The sequence below is a fragment of the Calonectris borealis genome, chromosome 1 (genome assembly GCF_964195595.1).
Source record: "Calonectris borealis chromosome 1, bCalBor7.hap1.2, whole genome shotgun sequence".
NCBI lineage: Eukaryota > Metazoa > Chordata > Aves > Procellariiformes > Procellariidae > Calonectris > Calonectris borealis.
The window spans coordinates 104685626-104705580 of NC_134312.1; the positions used below are offsets into that span (position 1 = coordinate 104685626).

General features: G+C 43.4%; 1 protein-coding gene across 4 annotated transcripts in view; it reads right to left on the reverse strand.

Moving 5' to 3' along the window:
* CADM2 (cell adhesion molecule 2) overlaps positions 1–14818 on the reverse strand; it is a 678107-nt gene extending 663289 nt beyond the window's left edge. For 2 of the 4 annotated variants that reach the window (XM_075170255.1, XM_075170287.1), the window contains exon 1: positions 14247–14818. In XM_075170255.1, the coding sequence (XP_075026356.1) occupies positions 14247–14307 (61 nt within the window). In that variant the 5' untranslated portion in view covers positions 14308–14818. The remainder of the gene's footprint in view (positions 1–14246) is intronic. The other 2 variants (XM_075170245.1, XM_075170278.1) reach the window with 2 other exon arrangements.
* Between the last annotated feature and the right edge of the window lie 5137 nt (positions 14819–19955).

Here is a 19955-nt window from a genome sequence, read left to right on the forward strand (position 1 = left end):
GCAATGTCATGCACAGATAGAGGTTTTCGAGGGGAATTAATCATGACAAACACTACGAAACAACTCTTAAAAAAACATTTGTATCATTATCATAAGCCTGTATAGCTTTTGAGCTCAATTTAATTAGAATTGATGAACCACAGATAAAAAAGTTAAACCCAAAGGTTCCGAGATCCCATTATCAGGGAAAAGAAAGGGAAAGTACTCAGTTTACTTCAAATATGAAGTATTTCCTTTAATTTACATATTTGGAAGAAAGATTTCAGGTTTTTTCCCTCTTCACAGCGAGTTTAAATTCTCTATACACATCTATTTAGTTTTAATCTGAACTCTGAAGTATGAGTAGTCTAAAGTTGTACTGAAGAATCAAACCGAAGTCATACTCTATACTGAAGTTATACTAAGGAGTTTTGCTTTAACAATATTTGAGAGTAAACAGTTACTGTAACTGTGGCAACTGGAAAACTATGAAAACAAAGTGAAAGTCTGCTAATATCAAAAGAAAGTATCTAAGAACTTAAAGTGGTTGCAGCCACAGCAAAAGCAGAGATATTGTTATGAAAAACAAGGTAATTCTCTATTGTACCCTTCTCACAACCTGTATCCCTTCCATAGGTACAATGGAAGTTAAGTTGTTCTTCGTTGTCTAATTTTTTTACTAAATTAGACATTAATGTTTAGTGTTAACTCCATTATCCTTACCCAAATCTAAACAAGTCAAAAAAAAAAAAAAAAAATCCCACAAACTTTACTTTGTCTTATGTCTCAGGTAAGAAAACCCTGGGTTGAAGTTTCAGATGAGAGTGGATTCCTCATGTTTTGGCCCGAGACAGATGACAATTTCATGTTTATTCAGAATTCCTCTTCTTCAACTGATTTAATACATTGAAAATATAAAGTCTTATGTCAGCACACTGATATAAGAAGAACAAAAAACACTAAAAACCTAGACAATGCAGGAAGACGAGATGAAAGAGCAGATTAAAAGAGAATAAAAGCTGAAAATAGAATACAAAGCATAAGCGACCTTGGAAATCAAAGAATGTTGAGGGAAAAAAATCATTTTCTCACAAATAAAAATGCAAAAATATTTTATGTTTTCTTTACATTGTGGTATCTCCTTGGATTAGAAAAGTAACCTTATATATGGTGTTATCTTGCACTTCATGTATAAATTATTCATTGCAATGTAAGCAAAGGGAAAAAAAACTACAATCTCAATAATTTGAAATAGAAAAGTTACCTAAAACTCAGTACCTAGTTCAGATCTCTCCCCATACTGGTAATAAGCAGGGAAAAAAAAACAAAACCAAAAACAAAAAATGACCTAGCATTATTTTAATGTACTCAGAAAGCAAATCTGAGCTTTACTGATGCTTTTGGAATCATTGTGTTTCCCAGCATTTACACAGAACAGATGATAAAAATTCAGCTTTATTTCTTATTTGCTCTGTTTTGAAACAATAACAACCCTCGCTCTTCCTCTGATCTGAGGATCAACTAACATCCATTTTCTAAAAATTATTTTGGAATGTTTTAGAAATCACAAGACATTTTCAGTGCACGCGGCTTAAATTAGATTTTCAAATAGCATCTGTAACTTAGAAAAATCTCTCAGTAAAACACCAGTAGCTCTAACACCTCATTCCTTCACATGTTCATACTTAGCTGTTTAGAAAGGAGTGGGCTGGTGCAGAAAGCCTTAGAAGTGGTCCTTCGTTTATTTATTGACAGCCCAGACCCGTCTAGAATACAGCATACAAACTGTTGATTTTATTTGTTTTGAATCAGAAGAATTGAAAAGTAACTACTTGAAATAAATTCTGTCTCTCTTTCCAGCCAAATGCTTCTTTAGGGGGACACTTCCATATAGGAGGACTTGATTCAGGAGTCCAGCACCTTCCTGAAAAAGAGGAAAATACTGCAAAAATGCAGTACTTCAAATATTCATAAGTATGTGCTAATCCACAAGCCAAACTGCAGGTTGTGGGAGAAAGCAGAAACTTTTTAAGGTAGCTAGTTTAATAATTTTCAGTTTATAATATGCATTCAGAAGCCTTCTGCACACTTGTACCCAATTACAGTTAGCAATGCATATTAATCTATTAACGCACCCCCTTTGAAAGTAAATAGTCTGCTAACCCATGCAAATTGAACCACTATCTCTTATATACAATTCTAGAATAAGCAAATACTAAGCACTGAATTAACTATGGCAGTGAGTTTTTATTAATAGTTTTTAATGGTACATACCAAAAACTTTGTACAAAGTATATTAACACATACAGTATACTACTTAAATGTGGCTTCTGCTCCAGGGTCAAGAATACTTGATTGTCAGGAATGAAAAGGGATTTTTAAAATTATTTCTTTGTGAATTAGAGTTGTTTCGGGTTTATTTCCAGTTTCCAAAAATAAATCAAAACACGTTTTGGTACTTTTCAAACATTGGAACAACAATAACTACAGTTGTGACACTGAAATCTTAAAAAATATAAAAAACATAAAAGGAATTATTACTTTAAACCGTGGTAGAAATTAATTTGCAATATTATGGGTATTATTTGTATATTTCACAAAATCTCTAATCTGAGAGTAAAAGCATTTTATGCTTACTCATGAACAATCAAAAAGTAAAACCAAACTTTGTGCTTCAGATTACTCTCTATATTGCAGCACTTTAGAAGGAATAGGGGAGAGAAACTGCAAGAAAAAGTGTTTTCGCACTCCCCCATTTGTGGCTATTAACAGCTACAGCTTATTTTTTGAATAAGCAATTACCTACTTAGAGCAAACACATTCATAAGTTTGACCTAGCTAGAGCACATTTTCATCACTTTTTCAGTACAGAAGTATATCTTCCCCTTCTTTTTTAACTTCCATCTGTTCTTTCAACATTCCTGTTTAAGCAGTGGTCAATGAGAGGCACTCTCTACCAAAGTGCTACATACTGAAGTTGGATTATAATTAGACACTTATTATTCTGCTGCAACATTGAACACTGATATAACAAATCTATCTGGATCCCAGGCAGTTCATTATAGTCTAGCTTCACTATTTCCTATTACAGCATTAATGGCATTGAGACAAGATGGTGATTAAAACTTTGTATTTTTTGTAGATGGAAGAAAACGTAATAAATTGGTTTTCTTGACTAATTAATTGTGCTTTATATACTGCTACTACACAGTTACAACAAATTTCTTCCAGCTATTATTGATGATCTCATTGTGCTGTTAACAAATTAGTTCCAAAATGTTTAAGAAGCCAACAATGGAAAAGGATTAAAAGGTTCACGCATCTAATCATGCTAAACTGATCTGACCAAATAATCCTGAATATACAGCCAAGCAGAGAGTCAAAAAAATTATTAGAATTCACTCTGAAGTCATTCAAACTGAGAATAAAAGGAAGTATATCACCATGCTGAATAAAACTAAACCATTTGTTGGATGCAAAAGTTCTTCTACATAAAATAGAAAGTGTTGTACTGTGCAGTTATTAGCTCACAAAGTAGCATTCTCAATGAAATCAGAAACAATAACTTCTTCAAACATTTAAGAGAGCTAAATTCATTCTGGAAAAGTAGTAGCCTGGTGTTCTCAGTCCATACTTAAGAATTCAGCTAAGCTACAAAGATGAAAGAACAGCACCACCTAGTTCTCTATTTAAAGTTTTCAAATATTATCATCCATTGATTTATTTTTGTAATCTATATTCACATATGTGTGTGTATTCTGCAATGAAATCTGTCACATTTCCATAGGAAACAATACTAACAAGTTTGTCAGGAGTTATTAAAGCATCTGATGTAGATACTTTACAAGTGTATTCTGTGGGGAAAAAAAAAAGCTTGCATATGCAAGAATGCTAGAAACTTGTAATAATACAAATATTGTTCTGAAGCACCATAAACATTGAATGGATTGCTCATCCATCCCTAATATTACTTGTGGGACCATTTCTCTAATTTAACCAAAACATTGTATTTGATTGATTCCCCTGTGCAGTAGTCTGACTTTATAGTACGTACATGTGTTCCAGATGCAAAAAATATATTCATGATAGAGACATCACGAGAGCCTCAGTAACATGTTTAAAACACTAATTATAGCTCATACAAGTTAATTCATATTTACTTTTCTACAATGCAAAGAGCAAAAACCTTTCAGAAATGAGGTAGATATTTTAGTTGTTAGTTGGACTGAAAGTTTTCATGTGAAGCATTTCCCTACTAGAGAAAGAGAGGTGTGTATTTGAACAATCCAGAAGTTTACCATGACACAACAGCAGCATCTAAGCAGCTACCTACTCCTATCGTACAGACATCTTAACCAAGTTTTACTAGCATAGCTGCCTGTGTTTCAATTTGATAAGCACATAGCTACACATGCAGAATAGTCTATTTTTCTAGACATGCTATATTTTCTAAGATCTCACTCACATCAACAGGACATAATAGCAGTGGAACTTTATTTCTGAAGACATCTTCTGTTTTGACATTGATATTCATCAGTCAACTCTGATTGCTTATACTAATATACACTGCACTAGGTATTTTCTGTAAGGCTCTTAATTGAAATAAAGCACCAGTGACATTGATACTGTGACTATTCTGGATAGTAGTGCATTTTGCATTGCGATGGCATGTCTTGTAACGTTATGGAGAAAATGGGAGTTAACTGCACCTACAAAGTGTTTTAGCTGCATTTGAACGAAAAGTTCAAATCAAATAATTGCTTTATCTAACTTAGAACAAGGAAAATGAAATGCAGCTACATTGAAATGTTCTCGTGTAGCACATTTGCATTAATCTGCTGAAGTTCATCTAAATGCCCATTTTTCATATGGTAGCTTTTAAAGTATTTTCAGCTCTCAAATTTGACCCTTCCTACCAATGCCTGTAAGAAGTCTTCCATGCTGTACCGATGCAAAAAAACAGGCTCTTGACAGACAAAAATGACTCGAGCCTTATGACTACCTCACTAGAAAGCTTCTGTAACTGGTGCCCCTGGCAGGAGTCAGGCCCCAGTGCCAGGGACTGACTCCCACTGGCTCCCCTCCTCACTTCTGTTAGTGCACATTTGAGGAAGGTAGAGAGAAGTAGGGGGAAGAAAAGAAAACAATAATTAAAAAACTAAAGAAATCTAAGCCTCTTATCACATCCCTCCCAGGTATTTTCTCCTCCAAGGTAAAGAGAAGGATGTCCTCTCATAGCTTCCACAGAATGCACTTGCCCTAAAACCTTCACTTGTTGCATTTAATTTCCTGGGGAAAGGAAGAGGTGCAGAGTCATAGCAGGAGAAAGATGAAAAGGTATGCTGTATCCTGCAAGCTTGAAGTCATATAGTGTTTTGTTCCAGCCTAATCTTCATATATGTCTTGGTCTTTCACAGCAAAGGCTTTTGTGGGGTAACTCTGGAGGGGATGTTATATTCTTAGAGAAAATAAGTTGCCCCATTCCCTGTCCCCCATCTACCTACCTACCTACATATCATCCATGAAGGCTACTTAGGTGTTGGCATGGCATACCTCACTTGTTGCAAAGTTGACACATTAATGTAAACAGATTATATAGGATCGAAATTTGAAGTCTTTATCCTCACAATCTTAAGAAGGGAAATCCCTTCATGCATAGAGAGTAGGGCTATTGCTCTTTTCCCACTTAAAGTCTTGCAGCAGCAAACAGAAGAAACAAAGTTTGGTTTTCTTGACAGGTATCCTAGGCAGACAAGGCCTGCAGGGAGATTACTCTGCATTTATCTGTGACCAGTTAGTCACCTATTTTGAAATTTCTTTCTGAAGATATTTTCTTTCTAGACGTTCAAATGACAACAGTTTTTAATGACCAACTAAAAGAAAAAAGCCTATGATATTAACAATTCATTAAATAGGAAATTTTCATTTGTTCACTTTTATAGACTACTGGATTCTGTTTTCCTGTTGGGATTTACAGTGTATTTCAGTTTGCAATAGGCATAATCTAATGAACATTAAATGCATCTGCACTTCCAAATCCTGCAGTACAAATGTCACAGTAAATGAAGAATACCCCTTATAAAACATGTTGAACTGCCTTCTTTATCCAGATTTCCTATTACTCCATCTCGCATCAGATTAGGAAAAAACTGTGGTTTTGTAGAACAGAAGTATCACTTGCTCTTCTAACAGACAAATGCAAGTCACTTAAAACTATCTTATATTCCAAGCTATTTTGAAATTACATCAATCTTGTGTGTTAAACATATGTGAACATCCCGTAAATAAATCCTTAAGCCATTGAGATTTTTATGTACCATAAATAAAAAAAAATGGCACATATATTTCTGTTGATTATATGCCTTCCCCACCACCTCCAAAACTCACCATTCAGAACACAGCAAAGCAATAATGATTTATCATTTGCAAAACAAGGATGACTTACGAAGCAGAAAACATTTTAATTTTAGTCTCATCCAATTCTAAAACTCAAACTTATTTTGTGGGGAAAATACTGAAACTATGTGAGCTCTGGACCATTCTTTACAGAGTGAGTGAAACTTATTCACTCTAAGAATGGCATACATTTTGTATTTTACATACTAAAAAGGAGCATTAACCAGCAGTTTGTGACCCACAAACTTCACATTTAGTGAGGAGAGAGATGCCAAATACTTGACAAGGAAGTTCCAGATAAGGTAAGGAGAACATTCTGAAGAAGCTGGGCAAACGGTCAAGGTGCTAGCCCATAACTTACTTATACACTACTTGTGTTCAAATACACATTGTCTTGATTATGTTCATATAAGCAGCAGTCAAGATATATCCCAAGACTGTAACATGTTAGATTCAGGACCCCAGCCTTTAGAGAAAGCCCAGCCTATAAAGCTAATTCACTGCTAATTTGTTTTTATACCAAAAGATGACAGACAGTGTCTTTTAGTAAGTAATATCCTAGTAATTGTTAGACTTGATATTTACATTCTGAAAAGCTTCTCCATGTTAGGTGTTGCTAATTTTGCTACAATTGGTTTTAATTTAAAATTGAAGGAGTTCCCTTTGGACTGTACAGTTATCAGTTTTCATTAACCAGAATGATCATTAAACAAGATGGTACTTATAGCTTCTTCCATATTAGTCCAAATTTCACCTATTTTTCGTAGTATTGTAAGGCCACACTATACAAGCCTGCAGACATCAGTAACATTATTAGAATCTGCAAGTGCAGTGGAAAAGTTGAAAAATGGGAAAGTTACGAGGAAACTGCAATGCCATGTTTACTCTAATGAACAAGATATTTCACATGTCACTTAAACTCTTGAAAAATTGCAATGTTATGTTAAGGTTTCCTCCAAACATGCAGAAAAGAAGTTCTCTCATTTTCACAATCATTTTAGATGTTAACAAAAGAATTCATGTAAAGGAAATACTACAGTATGTTCCAGTACATTATACATCTCATGACCTGCCACAGATTGGAGATACTCTGTTAATCCTTGATTAGTCATCAGTTTAGTGAGTTATATCTCCAGTCACTGCATTTATTTTCCAATTTGCAAACAGCTGTGGTTCAACATTTTTTGTATTTGAAGATATAAAAAATTTCTTTCAGTTGATGATCTGGAGTGTGAACAAGTGTTTTCAGATATCAAATGAAGTTTTACTTTTTCTGTATAAACTGTGCAAACCAACGGAGACTTCTTCACTGTTCTTCAATTTACATCCATCAATGTGTCACAATGAACCACCAACTAGCATGTCAAGATTTAAACTTCACATATGAAAAACATATTAACGCTCAGGGAAGAAGGAAAAAAAGCCTTTGAAAGGGATAAATATAAAATGAGCTTGACAGTGGAACATATTTTGTACAATCTTTTAATTAACAGAAATTTTTAATATTGAACTCCAGCTTGATTTTGTCGATACCATCTCATTGCTTTTGCTTGATATTTTGTTACAGAAAAATATTCAGTACATAACAAATTTGTATTGCAAAGTAACATATTTTTTCAGTAGCAAATTCAATGACCTTAAACCCTACATAATTCTAAAAATTGATTGCTTCTGCTTCAACTAGCACAGCTTTTCCCCTCGTTAGGGACTAAGCAGAACAGCCTCCCTGCCTTATAGCATAGCAGGAATAAAAGCAGGTCAAGTTACACTGATAATCCAGCAGATGTAGGTCAGTTGGGGATAAATATCGGAACAAATGGAAAATACCAAAGTGCCTACTACAACTGCTGCTTAAGACTTAGATGGGTCAGTATAGGTGCGCTGGCCTGTTCAGCTTCTGCCAGAAGAAGTGGCAATAATGCAATGCATTATATATTGATGATATCCAGAAAGGCATAACTGTATTTTCATATGTGGTCACAAATTATCACTCAGGTTACTTTAGCTAAATTTGGCAATTGAATCACTATGATTAGAATCATTGTTTGATTAATATTGTGGTATACAAGAAGTTTAAAATAAAACAAGAATATTTTCACCTCTAACATAAGAAAACAGTCTCTCTCACACTATTTTTCCCATCCAACAAAGAAAAAGACAGGTAGTCAACAAACTGTTTACAGAAAGATGACGACAGAGGAAATATCAAAGCTATGCAGACAGCCACTGCATATATGACGACAGGTGCTGTTTTACAAATAACCTAAACCTTGCCAACTCCATTCACAGAACAAAGAATAAGTTGGAGAGGAGTTCAGTAATATATCTCTATGTGAACAAAACTTTATATATATGCATATACACACAGAGAGAAACCTTCAGCTCTGAAAAAGCTTTATGGATTCAAATTGAGAAACACAGACTATACACTGATTATTTTTCTAGAACTGAAGAGCAGCTGCCTATGGACAGTTAATATTCTTTAAAGGCTAAATTGAGTATTACAAAATAGAAAGGAGTTAAATTTATGAATTGATAGTAATGTAAAGCCATATTAACAGTGATTCGCTGCTACTTAAAATGTGAAAGCTATAAAAGCATTCACACTCTCCAAGAGCCATTTGATTAAACTAGAAAGCAGTAAATACAACTCAACTCGTGGTTAGGAAGAAATAGTCTTTCCCTCAAAAATCCCAAACTTGTCAGACAGCAAGAACACTCCTGAATAAGGCTTACATAGATCCCAAGATCTCTGCTTTGCAAATAAAAGGATGGCAAAGGAAGCAAGTATGATTTTTTTTTCACATTTACAGATGTTAGTGAAAGAAGATAGGACGATAGGTAGGCAGACATTGTTAAAAGAATAAACAGGGAGTCTTCCAGTCCATCTACAACGAAAATAACTACCTACATTCTTCACTAAATCCTTTATGCCTGTTCCAAGTTCTCCATGTTAGAAAGACCTACATGCAAAACACTAGTATTAAAAGAGAGCACTGGAAGATGCAATACATAGCCTCCAGTGTTAGCACTCTGCTTTGTCATTGAAATAAATGTTCTCTGCTTCTTCCTCTCCCCTCTTAAAATGCTATTATGATAGTATCCTATGTATTAACATTTAAAGCACCCATCCTGAGCTTATTGTGCATTAACGTAAGGGAAATTGTAAACATTTGGACTTTGCCTTTAATTTTCATTTATAAAATGAAGAGAAAAGATCCTGGAATAGGTTCATAGAAAAAAACAAACCAAAAAAAAAAAACACCACCACAAACCAAAAACCGCAACATGAAGAATCCTTGCAAAGACACCCACATTCATTTTTCAAAATACTCAATTCTTTTCAAAATGTTTTCATTATGTAAAAAGATAAGTTGTTCAAGGGCAGATTCCTGAGAAAAATCATGATTTTACAAGTTACTCCTTGCCACTGGAACTTGATATTTGCCTTTCTTCCTTTCAAACGCACCTCAAAAACTCCTTGAGAAGGAGGGATATGCTCATTAAGATCATACTTAATATTGATACAATCCCAGAAGAGACACGTACTAAACTACGTCTAATAGTTTTACCATTCCACGTGTTTTGGAATGTTTAATTTAAAAAGCATGTCAGTGGCATTCTCTCTAGAGAAGACCCTCCATTGTTTTGAACGTGTCCAACAGAATTAGCCTGTCGTTAGATTCATGGTTTAAAACCAAATTGAAGTATTCCTTCTTTGTCTTGGAGAAGGCATTAAGAGGACAATGACAGCATCTTCTATTTCTACTTTTTAAATATTAGATGAAGAGGGAATCATCGTTCTAACATAGTCAACCACGCTCTGGTTATACTGCTATTCTCTTGGCATCTCTACCTGATGTCCACGTCCACCTCTTTACCATATTAGCGTAACAACATTTAGCTGTCAAGACAATCCCTATGCATACAGCATTGGGTTGCCAATATTTTGCTAACAGAAATCCTACTGAAAATTCAAAAGATATTGAGTAATGTATGACAACTTTGTCTTAAATCAGCTTAGATGATCTAAGAAGTAGCCATTTGCAGATTTGCTTTTTTTTTTTAAATTCTGCTTGTAATAGATCTGGGGTTATGAAAAAAAAAGTCTCACCCGTAAGCAATTATCTGTCTTCACTTATTTGTTGCATCAGTGATCACAGTTTCAGACAAATTAAAGTGTCCCTACATTATTTTCAGTAGTAGACAGGTTGCAAGCATTTGAAGTGTCTGAAGAAACCATATTGAGAAGGTTTGCCTGGCGTTGGCAGAGAACTGAAAGTGGATCATTTGCTACCACATACAGCACTATCCAGTGTCTTCTCAGAAGCAGAACACATTAAGGCATTAGATGCCATTTGCATTATCACACAGCAGGGGGCTACAGCAGCTACAATTCCAGGATAATCTTAACCCCTATCTGTATACTGTGAATCCAACAAAACTATTTTTAATGTTACAGTTTCTCACGTGTTAACTCTTTACAATAAAGAGCTTACTTATCAGGTTGCATAAAAACAGCTCAGATGATGTACTTGAGTTATTCTATATACATGCTGTCTTTCAACTGTTAAATTTTGTCCAACGAAAGTTAAATTCATGAAGCAGAAAAAACAATCAGAAGGAAACAAAAATGTAAACATACGTAACAGTTTAACCGCTTGGGACATCGTTTAAGTACTCCAGAATCATTGCAGTGCACAAGCTAAGAACAACAGCAGCCAGAGATCCTCCTATTTTCACAGCAAACGCTGGAGAGGGCAGAGCAGACTAACATCATACCCGGGCTCAGCTGACAAACTGCTTCTCAGCTCAACATGTTATTACTCCCTCTTCCACCTCCATCGCTCCCCTTTCACAGCAAGCAGTTGACACTGGGCTCTTTTACTTCTTGTCTGCCTCCTTTCCGAAGGGACTGCTTGCTGTTAATGCTATTCCACGCACAAGCTGAGAAGCATTATTCTATGTCCTCTTCCCTCAGCTGATGCTTCATCAATACTCAGGACAGGTTCCTTAGGCAAGTCTCTCCACAGATCATGCCAGAAAGGCACACTTCCATACAGGACACACGTCAGCTTGACTCTTTGTCACCTTGTCTTTAAACTTAATTAGCTTCAGTTTCACTAACAGGAACCATCCTTAGTTACAATCCAGAAGTGCTTCGAATCCTCAGAACAAAGATCTTATTCACATACAGAACTGATGAAAAACCCATGTATCCCATGGCCCACCAACAGAAAATCTCAGGAATCTAACAAATCCATTGAGCCACTTCAAAACACAGTTTGGGGAAACAAAGCAAGCCAACAGGAAAAACTACTTTTAAATGCAGGTATAAAGCTGCCAACAAGGAATGTGTCCAATATGGTAACTGTGTCTGCTAATTGTGCCAAAATAAATGGCAGAAACTGAAAAAACAACGTTTATGAAGTAGCACTATAAGGTGGACTAAAAGAATTTGGTATTTTGTTAGATACAGTCACTGTTCAGGACACTCTTCTCCTAGAAAATATTTACTCATCTTCTTCTCCATTCTCCTTTACCTTAGGAGAAAAGGATAGTAGAAATTATTTCCTCTCACTCCTGCCTGAGGGTTACAGGCTCTTTACATCTCCCTCCCCCCTTTTTTTTCCTTTATAGTGCCCAGCAAAAGTGCCTCCTGAAACAGCACTCTGCTGAAGTGCAGTATACAGAGTGCCTAGGTATTTTTGATTGCAGTTTTAATCAAGAGCTGAGAAAATTATTTTGTGAGAAGCTGAAAAGAGGGAGATGTTTTATACACACGGAGGGCAAGCTGGGTAACATGTTAGGCATCCCTTTTACCCATCTGCAAGGGCAGGCCCAATCTGGTTATTTCCACACAGTCGGATTTGTATTACACTCCTTTTCCTGCGACATGTTTTTTACCTGATGCAGTTCACAGAGTTACATTTTGCCTGGCACACTCCCTAAACTGCTGTGAAAGACATCACTGTTTTTAATCACCGGTTTACTCTCAAAACTGCGATGCGCTGAATGCAGCTGATTGCATCTTAGGAAAGATCAAATCCTCCTCCTCCAGCAGCAGCCCCGATTTTATTGGTGACAGAAAGTCAGTCCAGACGCCCCCCCCCTCCTTTGCAGGGCAATGAATTGACAATTCACAGGGAAATGTAAAAGGCAGCGAGGAGCCAACCCCCAGGTGCAGCCCGCCACACATGCCCCAATAAATAATCTTGTATAGCACCAACACAGCGGCTCCTTGTGCAGTGACGTACAGGGCAACTCATAAACGTTGGTAAAGAATACAAATAATCCGCCCGATGAAACTGTCCCCGGCAGTTGCCAAGCGCGCTCCCCCTTCCCTCCGCTCCCGCCTCCGCCACCGGTAACTTCCTCGGGAGGTGGGGCGGGGGCACTGGGAGCGTCTGCCCGGTGGCTGAGGGGGGAGGGGGGGAATGAGGGTCGGGTGTTTCGGGCTGCCGGGCGGCTGCCTCTGCTCCCGCAGCGGGCCGCCCGCCGCTGCTCCCTCCGGAGAGCCCCCGACACATGACGCAGCCGAGGGAAACACGAAATATATTAAACTTGACGCGAAATGGCACGACGCAGGCGAGAGGGAAAAAAGGAAAAAAACCAAAAAGATATCTTACAGGGTCACTTAGTTTAATCGTCCCTTCGCTTCTCCCCCCCAAACTGAAATACCCCGCACGCCGAACGAGGGAAGGGGAGAGAGACGCCCCGCCGCCCCCCTGAGGGCTGGGCGCCCGCCGGCGAGTTGCTGCGCGGCGGCTCCCGCGCCCCGCTTACAGCCGCCGGGCCGCCTCACCCGACCCTCGCGCCCGACCGTTACCTCCCGCCGCCCCGCCCCGCGCGGGCCCCGCAGGACGGCGGGGGGGCGGCTGCGCTGCCATCCCGCCGCCGCCACCCCCGCCGCTGAAGGGGGGCAAACTCCCGGCGGCAGCGCAGTGCCGCGGGCTTGGCTGCCGGCTCGCCCTCCCACAAAGCGGGAGAGGTCTGGGGGAAGATCTCCCGCAGGCAGAGCCGGCGGTCACCGGCACGATAGCAGCGTGCCGCGGGTTTCCCTCCGCGGCGGCCGCTACCTTTGACTTGGACGGATAACGTTAAGGAGGGGGAGCGGCGGCGGCGGTGGGGAGGAGGGGGAGAGGAATACATCCAGTGTGGAAACTAGCTGCAGGATGAGCCGGCTGGAGCAGGATGGTGAAGGGATGCGCTGCCGAACCCCCGGCTCATCCGATTACCCTACCTATGGATTTCATACCTCGCATACAGACACGCGTCTCGGCGGCGGCGCGAGCGAGGCACGGTGTGTGCGTGTGCGTGTGTCCCCCGCCGCCACCCCCCGTCTCCCCGCCGGGGAGGCACGGCTGGAGCCCGCACGTTTTTCCCCGGGATGTTGTTGCAACGCACACGCTGCTGCGGCGGCGGCATTCGCACTTTCGGGGGCACGTTTGCGGCGGGCGAGCGAGGAGGTGACGGAGAGTTGAAGGGGTGATTGCAGGGGTTGGCGAGCGACTGGCGGCGGGGGGGGGGGGGGGGGAGCGGGAGAAGCGCGGAGGGCGAACGAGGGCGGGAAGAGGCTGCCGGGGAAGGGCGGGAAGGGTTAACAGCCGCGCGGCGCTTCAGCGCTGGATAGCGCTACCCGCGCGGGAGGCCGGGGGCGCCCGGGGAGGAGAGAGCGGCGGAGCGGGGGGGGGAGCCGGCAGAGGGACGAGGGAGGGCGCGGGTCAGGAGCGGGGCGGCGGGGAGGCCGAGCGGCGGGGGAGGGGCGGGGGTGGGCAGCGCGGCCGGGGATGCCCCGGGCCGCGGCGGTGCCCCCCGGGGTCCCTCCCTCCCTCCCCGCGCGCGGGGCAGGGGTGGGGAGAAGGCGGTACCTTGTACGAGGATCCCGCAGAGGCTGTAGAAGCGCAGCAGCGCGCCGGGCTTCAGCCGCATCCTGGGGGCTCCCCTCGGGCTGGGTGGGCGCCAGGCACGCAGATCCGCAGCCTCCCGCCGCTTCGCTCTCCGGGCGCTTCCTTCCCCCCGCAGGAGCCGCCGCCGCCGCCGCCGCCTCCGCCGCAGTGTCTCCCTCGCTGTATCCAGTGGGGTGAGGAGGAGGAGGAGGAGGACCAGGGTCGCGGGGGTGGATTGGGGAGGGAGGAAGAGGACGAGGAGGGGGGAGCGGCTCTCTCCGCCGGCTCCGGCGCTGCTGGGCAGGTTCAGGTTCCCCCCGCGGAGCAGTGCCGGGTGCCCCCGCTGGCTCCCCTTGCCCCTGCCGGCGTGTCCGTCCGTCCGTCCGTCCGCTCGCCTCTCCCGTCCCGTCCCGTCTCGCTGACGGGCGGAGGCGGCGGGGGGGCTGTGCTAGCACCGCGGCGAGCGGGGAGGCTGCTCCGCTCCTCTCCCAGCCGCTTGCCGGCTCGAGACACAAGGGCAATCTCCGCTTGCGAGGCTCCCCTGGCCTCGCCCCGCCCCCGCCGCCCGCCCCGTCCCTTTCTGCTTGGAGCCACGCCCCTCGCCCCGCCCCCGGCGCCGCACCCCGGCCCTCCCTGTGCCGTGGGCACGCCCCTGCCACCGCCTTGGACACACCTCCACCGGCACGGCACGCCCCTTGGCCCCCGGACCGCCCCCTCAGGTGGGTGTGTGACTGGCATCGGCGGCTCTCCAATAGAAAGTCCCCGGGTTCGGCCGGACTGCCAATGAGGCGGTGACAGAGGAGGCGCGAGACGCCAGGTTACAAAACAAACGGGCGTTTCTCACAGCCTTCAGCGGCGAGCGAGGTGCCAGACCCTACCTCCTGCGCCCCTGAGTGGCAGCCGGCTCGGGCCAATCGCAGGGAGCCCCGGCTCCGCGGCGGCTCTCCAGCCAATGGGCGGTGAGCGATGGGGGGGCGGGGGCCGACGGCGGAGCGCTGTCCAGACCCGGTTCTGAAGTGGCGGCCGGCGGCGCACGCGGCGAGGCGCGGGGCTGCCCGGCAGCGGCAGCGGGCGCCTGAGGAGAGCCGGCGCCGCCCCGGGGCAGAGCGCGCCGGGCAGCGGGGCGGGCGCGGCGCTCGCGGCTGGCACACCGGCGGCGCGGGGCGGCGGGGAGCCCAGGCGCCGGGAGGCCGCTCCCACCCCGCCCGGGGGAGGAGCGGCAGGTGTCCCCTCGCCGCGCGTCCCGGCCCTCACTGCCCCGGGGGCCGGCTGCGGCCTGACCGTTAACGCCCGCTAGCGCTGCGCGGGCGGGGCGGGAGAGCCCCGGGGGCGGCGTGGCGCTGGGAGGCCTCCCTGCGCGGCGGGGCGAGGCGGGTCGCCCCGCAGACAGCCGCCATCCGCGGCCGGATCGGCGGCCGGGCGGGAGGGAGGGGAGGGCAGGCGGGCGGGACAGGCATTAGCCGCCGCCTGGCGCCCACCGTCCTGCCGCGACTCGGGAATGAGCGGGGCCCGGCGCCCGCAGGCAGGCGGGGCCGGGCGGTGGGGGCGAGGCGCACAGGCGGCGGGGCCGTGGGATTGGGACGCCAGCGCGAATCTAGCGTCCCCGCCGCTGCGCGGAGGCGGAAGTAACTCGCAGGGGACGGAGAGGAGGTGCTCGGGCCGCATCGCCAGGGCCGGCGCCCCGCCCGCCTCTCTCAGGCTGCAGGCCGCCACCGCCCGCATCGCCGGGCGGGAAAAACGGGGGGAAGAATCCGCGAGCTGCGGCCAGGGCCAGGCGCTGTGGAAAGGACCCAGACGGTTTGCTTCCGGTCCTTACAAGGGAGGCGTAAAGCACCTTCTCCTCCCTCTGTTTTTCCTCCCGTCTCCCCGAAAGCAGCAGATGAAAGACTGGCTGAGTCGCCTGTATCCTCAGAATTAAACACGTATAGAATTAAACATCTTCCCCACAGCAGCGGTAAGACCAGCTCCTCTTGTGAGGTGCCCAGACAATGGCAATAAGGAACTTTCTGGACTTTTCGCAGTGTTGCCTGGACTCTGAATGGCTTGGAGAAAGTTTTTTATTTGAAGGCTTTCTTTGGGAGGGTTTGTAGCATTCAGCTAGTAGTCCTAAATTGCTTACAGTCTAAAAGATAAGACACTGAATGTAAGAAGTCCAAGACGTCAGACTACTACTTCATGTTTGCATGTTTGGTGTTTACCACTGTATCATTCACCCTTTGCCAAAACCTCTTAGTGAAATCAGAATACCTTATATTTAAGTTGCTGGATCTGACTGTAAATGTCTACGGAGGGAATTGTGTTGCCTTATCTCAGAGAAAGCAGGATTCCCCTGCACCCAAGCGCTTATAATGATCAGGTGTTTCTCCACTTCTGGTTCCATTCTTTTTCTATTGAGATTCTCCAACACGATGCAGTATGTTTTCCACAGTACCTGTCTCAATTTCCACCTTGACGTCCCATTCTTTAACACCAGAGAGCTTTACTGAGAGGGTGCGTGGTCTCAGATCATTACGGAAGTGCTAACTGTTGTCAACTTTACCTTAAAGAACTGGCTCTAGAGTGGGATCTGGGAAGTTATGTATTCTGTAGTCATATCTTACACTTTGTTCATTAGCAAGTGATGATTATGCCTAGCAAGAGTTGAGACTGCATCAGAATTTACATTGAGTTCCCCCCATCTCCAAAGGATGTCCAAGCACAGTACGGAATCAAATTACAGAATTACATTTTGAAGTTCTATCATTTGTATGATTTTGTACCAAATGAACATCATGTATGTCTCCATGCCTTTAGTAGGTTACTCGAACATTATCAAAGATGTTGCACTGCAATGTCCCCTAGGACAGGGAAGCATTTGACATCTGTCTCTGGTGGATGAGTAGATACTTGCTTTACTTGTTTTTTATTGCTACTGAAAAAATACACAATAGGCAAAAGTTTTACCACTGTTCTTAGGTTCAGTTCATGTAAAGCAGTAACAACAGAGCATGATTCTCAAAGTATTTTAGAAGTCTTGCAAAAAGGAACAAGTCATCATTTTTAAGGCAGCAGTAAAAATGGCGACAAATGCTAAAAAGATGCATTTTTCTGGTTGGGGGACGAAATTAAAAAAAGCAATTCTGACAAAATAAGTAATTTAAACTCTTCAATAAAGCAGGACCGTAATCCAACCTGAAGTGCTTTTGCATTAATTACGATACCTGACAACTCTGTACTTCTGACAAAACATACTTGTGATTGTAGTCTCGTTCTGGGAAGCATTATAGGAAAGACACAAGTGTCCTCCCAGCTTAGTGATTAGAAACTGTGAAAAGAGGTCCCCTGGCAGGTGTAGGAATGAAGCGCCTGTCTGTACACCACAGGGGGTTCTGTGCCTTTGCCACATTAGTACATTTGGAAAAGCTGATCTGTGCGTTTAGAAACACCAGCTGACATTTTCCTTCCAGAACCCAGTAACATGGACATTACATCACATCCCATGTCAGAAGCATAACCAGAAATGCAGGTCCTCGCCATTCTCTGCTGACTCCAGTGGTTCTGAAGTGAGTGACCAACATAGGTTGATAGGAAGCTGGTTCGCAGGGGGGGTTAGCATTACTCCTCTTCATCACACAGCAGAAATCTTTACTAAACATTGGAAAACTAAACCCAAGGTTCAGACCCCACCAATAAACCACTGCAGTGGAGAGGAGTATCAAGAGGTCTTTATGCTGCGTATGCCGAAGCGAGTTTTCTGTCCGTTTTTCAAAAGAGAAAAAAATTCCAACCAGAAGCCCCTGGTTTATTTGACCAACTATATATCTGAAAAATTTACAATTAAAATCATTAGAACTGCCAGATAGGATGTCATACTTCTTTTCTTCTGATTAATGCAGCTATGTTAATTTGACAGCTTATGTAAATGTAGTATCACATCTTATGACATTCAGTGGCAGCTCACATCTAAACCTAACATAAATGGGACAGAACTTTGTAATTGGTGTGTGGAGCTGGAGGTCACACACAGAATAGCCAGAAGCCTCATTACTTCCAGACCAAAAGGGCAACAGGGACTCTTCAGGAAATACACTTCAGAACAGAATAAAAAGTAATACCCTAAAATATCAACAGGAGGTCAACGCTGAAAACCAGATGCAGAAGGTAAACATTTTATCAGAACCAGAAAAAAGTTCTTCTGCGTTATCCTGACACCCATCAAGGTGATACTTAAAAATACTCCTAATGCTAAACAAAGCAAAGAATTTAATCTCCCAGCAGGATTCAGAATGAGTCAGCAAGTTTTTCCTCTCACTGAGTTGGTAAATAGCAAGTCGTCCAGCTTCCCCTACGCTTTCAGCATAGATCTTATATTGTGTTCTCCTACCTCACAATTTTTTTCTTGTGTTCTCTCAAAAGCTAACAGACAAACCCTTCCTCTAGCAGAGCAGCTAGCTTTCTTAGTTGTTTCCTCTCAATTTTTTCCTGTTCATCCTTTTATTGACGGCATAGATTTCACAGGTGTCGGTGAATAGTTGATGAAACTGTGTGCAGCCCCAACAGACAGCTCAGATCACTTACCGCTTCATGTCCCGGTCCACTACACACTGTTAATTGCTTCCACACTTCTTTTCTCCTGATCCACAAGACTTCAGGCTTCTGTCTAGAAAGCTAAACTCCACCTCCTCTAGAAGGAGCCGCCTGTGTGTATTGGGTCAGTCTATCTCTAGAGTTGCCTTGAAAGACAAGCAAAATCTGAAGGGATAATCATGATTTTAATGATGCTCCTTGATAGCATCAGTGGTCAGTGATTAGGGAGAGGAAATGATACCCAAGGCTTATTTAGTTGACAAAACATTGTGGTTCTGCTGAATTCAGCAAACAGTGGAAGATGTAGAGAGAATTTAAGGAGAGAGAAACTTCCAGTATTACAAGCTGTGAAACATAGCTCTAGAAACACTTGCTCTATGTTATGTTCTATAATAGATATTTTTAAGTAAATTGTGTATAATTTAGAGGGTAGTGAAAAAGTAGTCAAGATATGATTGCAGAGTTCCAACAACAACAAAAAAGCCCCACGGGAAAGAAGGTGTGGAGAAGGCAAGCTGGTAGTGACAGAAGTTAGAGACAGATTCTATCCCGACTTGCAATACTGCTAAACATTCACGATCACATTTAAAATAGTAATTTGGAAAGTGAGACTTATTTACATGGCTCAGTACAAAAATGTTGTGACAAAACCCCCATGCAGCTGCCACCTAGCCTTGAAGAAATATCTGGTTGGATAACAGCCGTCTGTTGTGGTAGCAAGTCCTTAATTCCTATATTTGCCCCCTCCGACTTGAAAGTGGCAGCATGGCTTCCCTAGGGTGTAGGGTCCCCCTCCAGAAGGCAACACGTATCACCACAGAAAGTGCATTTCCCTGCCTAGTGCACCGTTATGGGCCTATGCGGAAATCAGAGGATCAGATGTACCTTGACTGAAGTCTGTGTATTTGTGTTTTACGTTACCCCTTTACCATACTTCGGCAGTTGGAACAGAAGAGTTGGGGTTTTCTTTGTTTTGGATGAGAAATTTTGTGTGGTGGAGGTGAGTTGCTGTTGTTTTACATGATGTGGGTTTGGTTGAAGCCAATTCCTAAAAAAAAAGAAACTGGATAACATTTACTTACGAGATGCCAGCAAAAATGCATTGGTTTGAACAAACACTGTAAC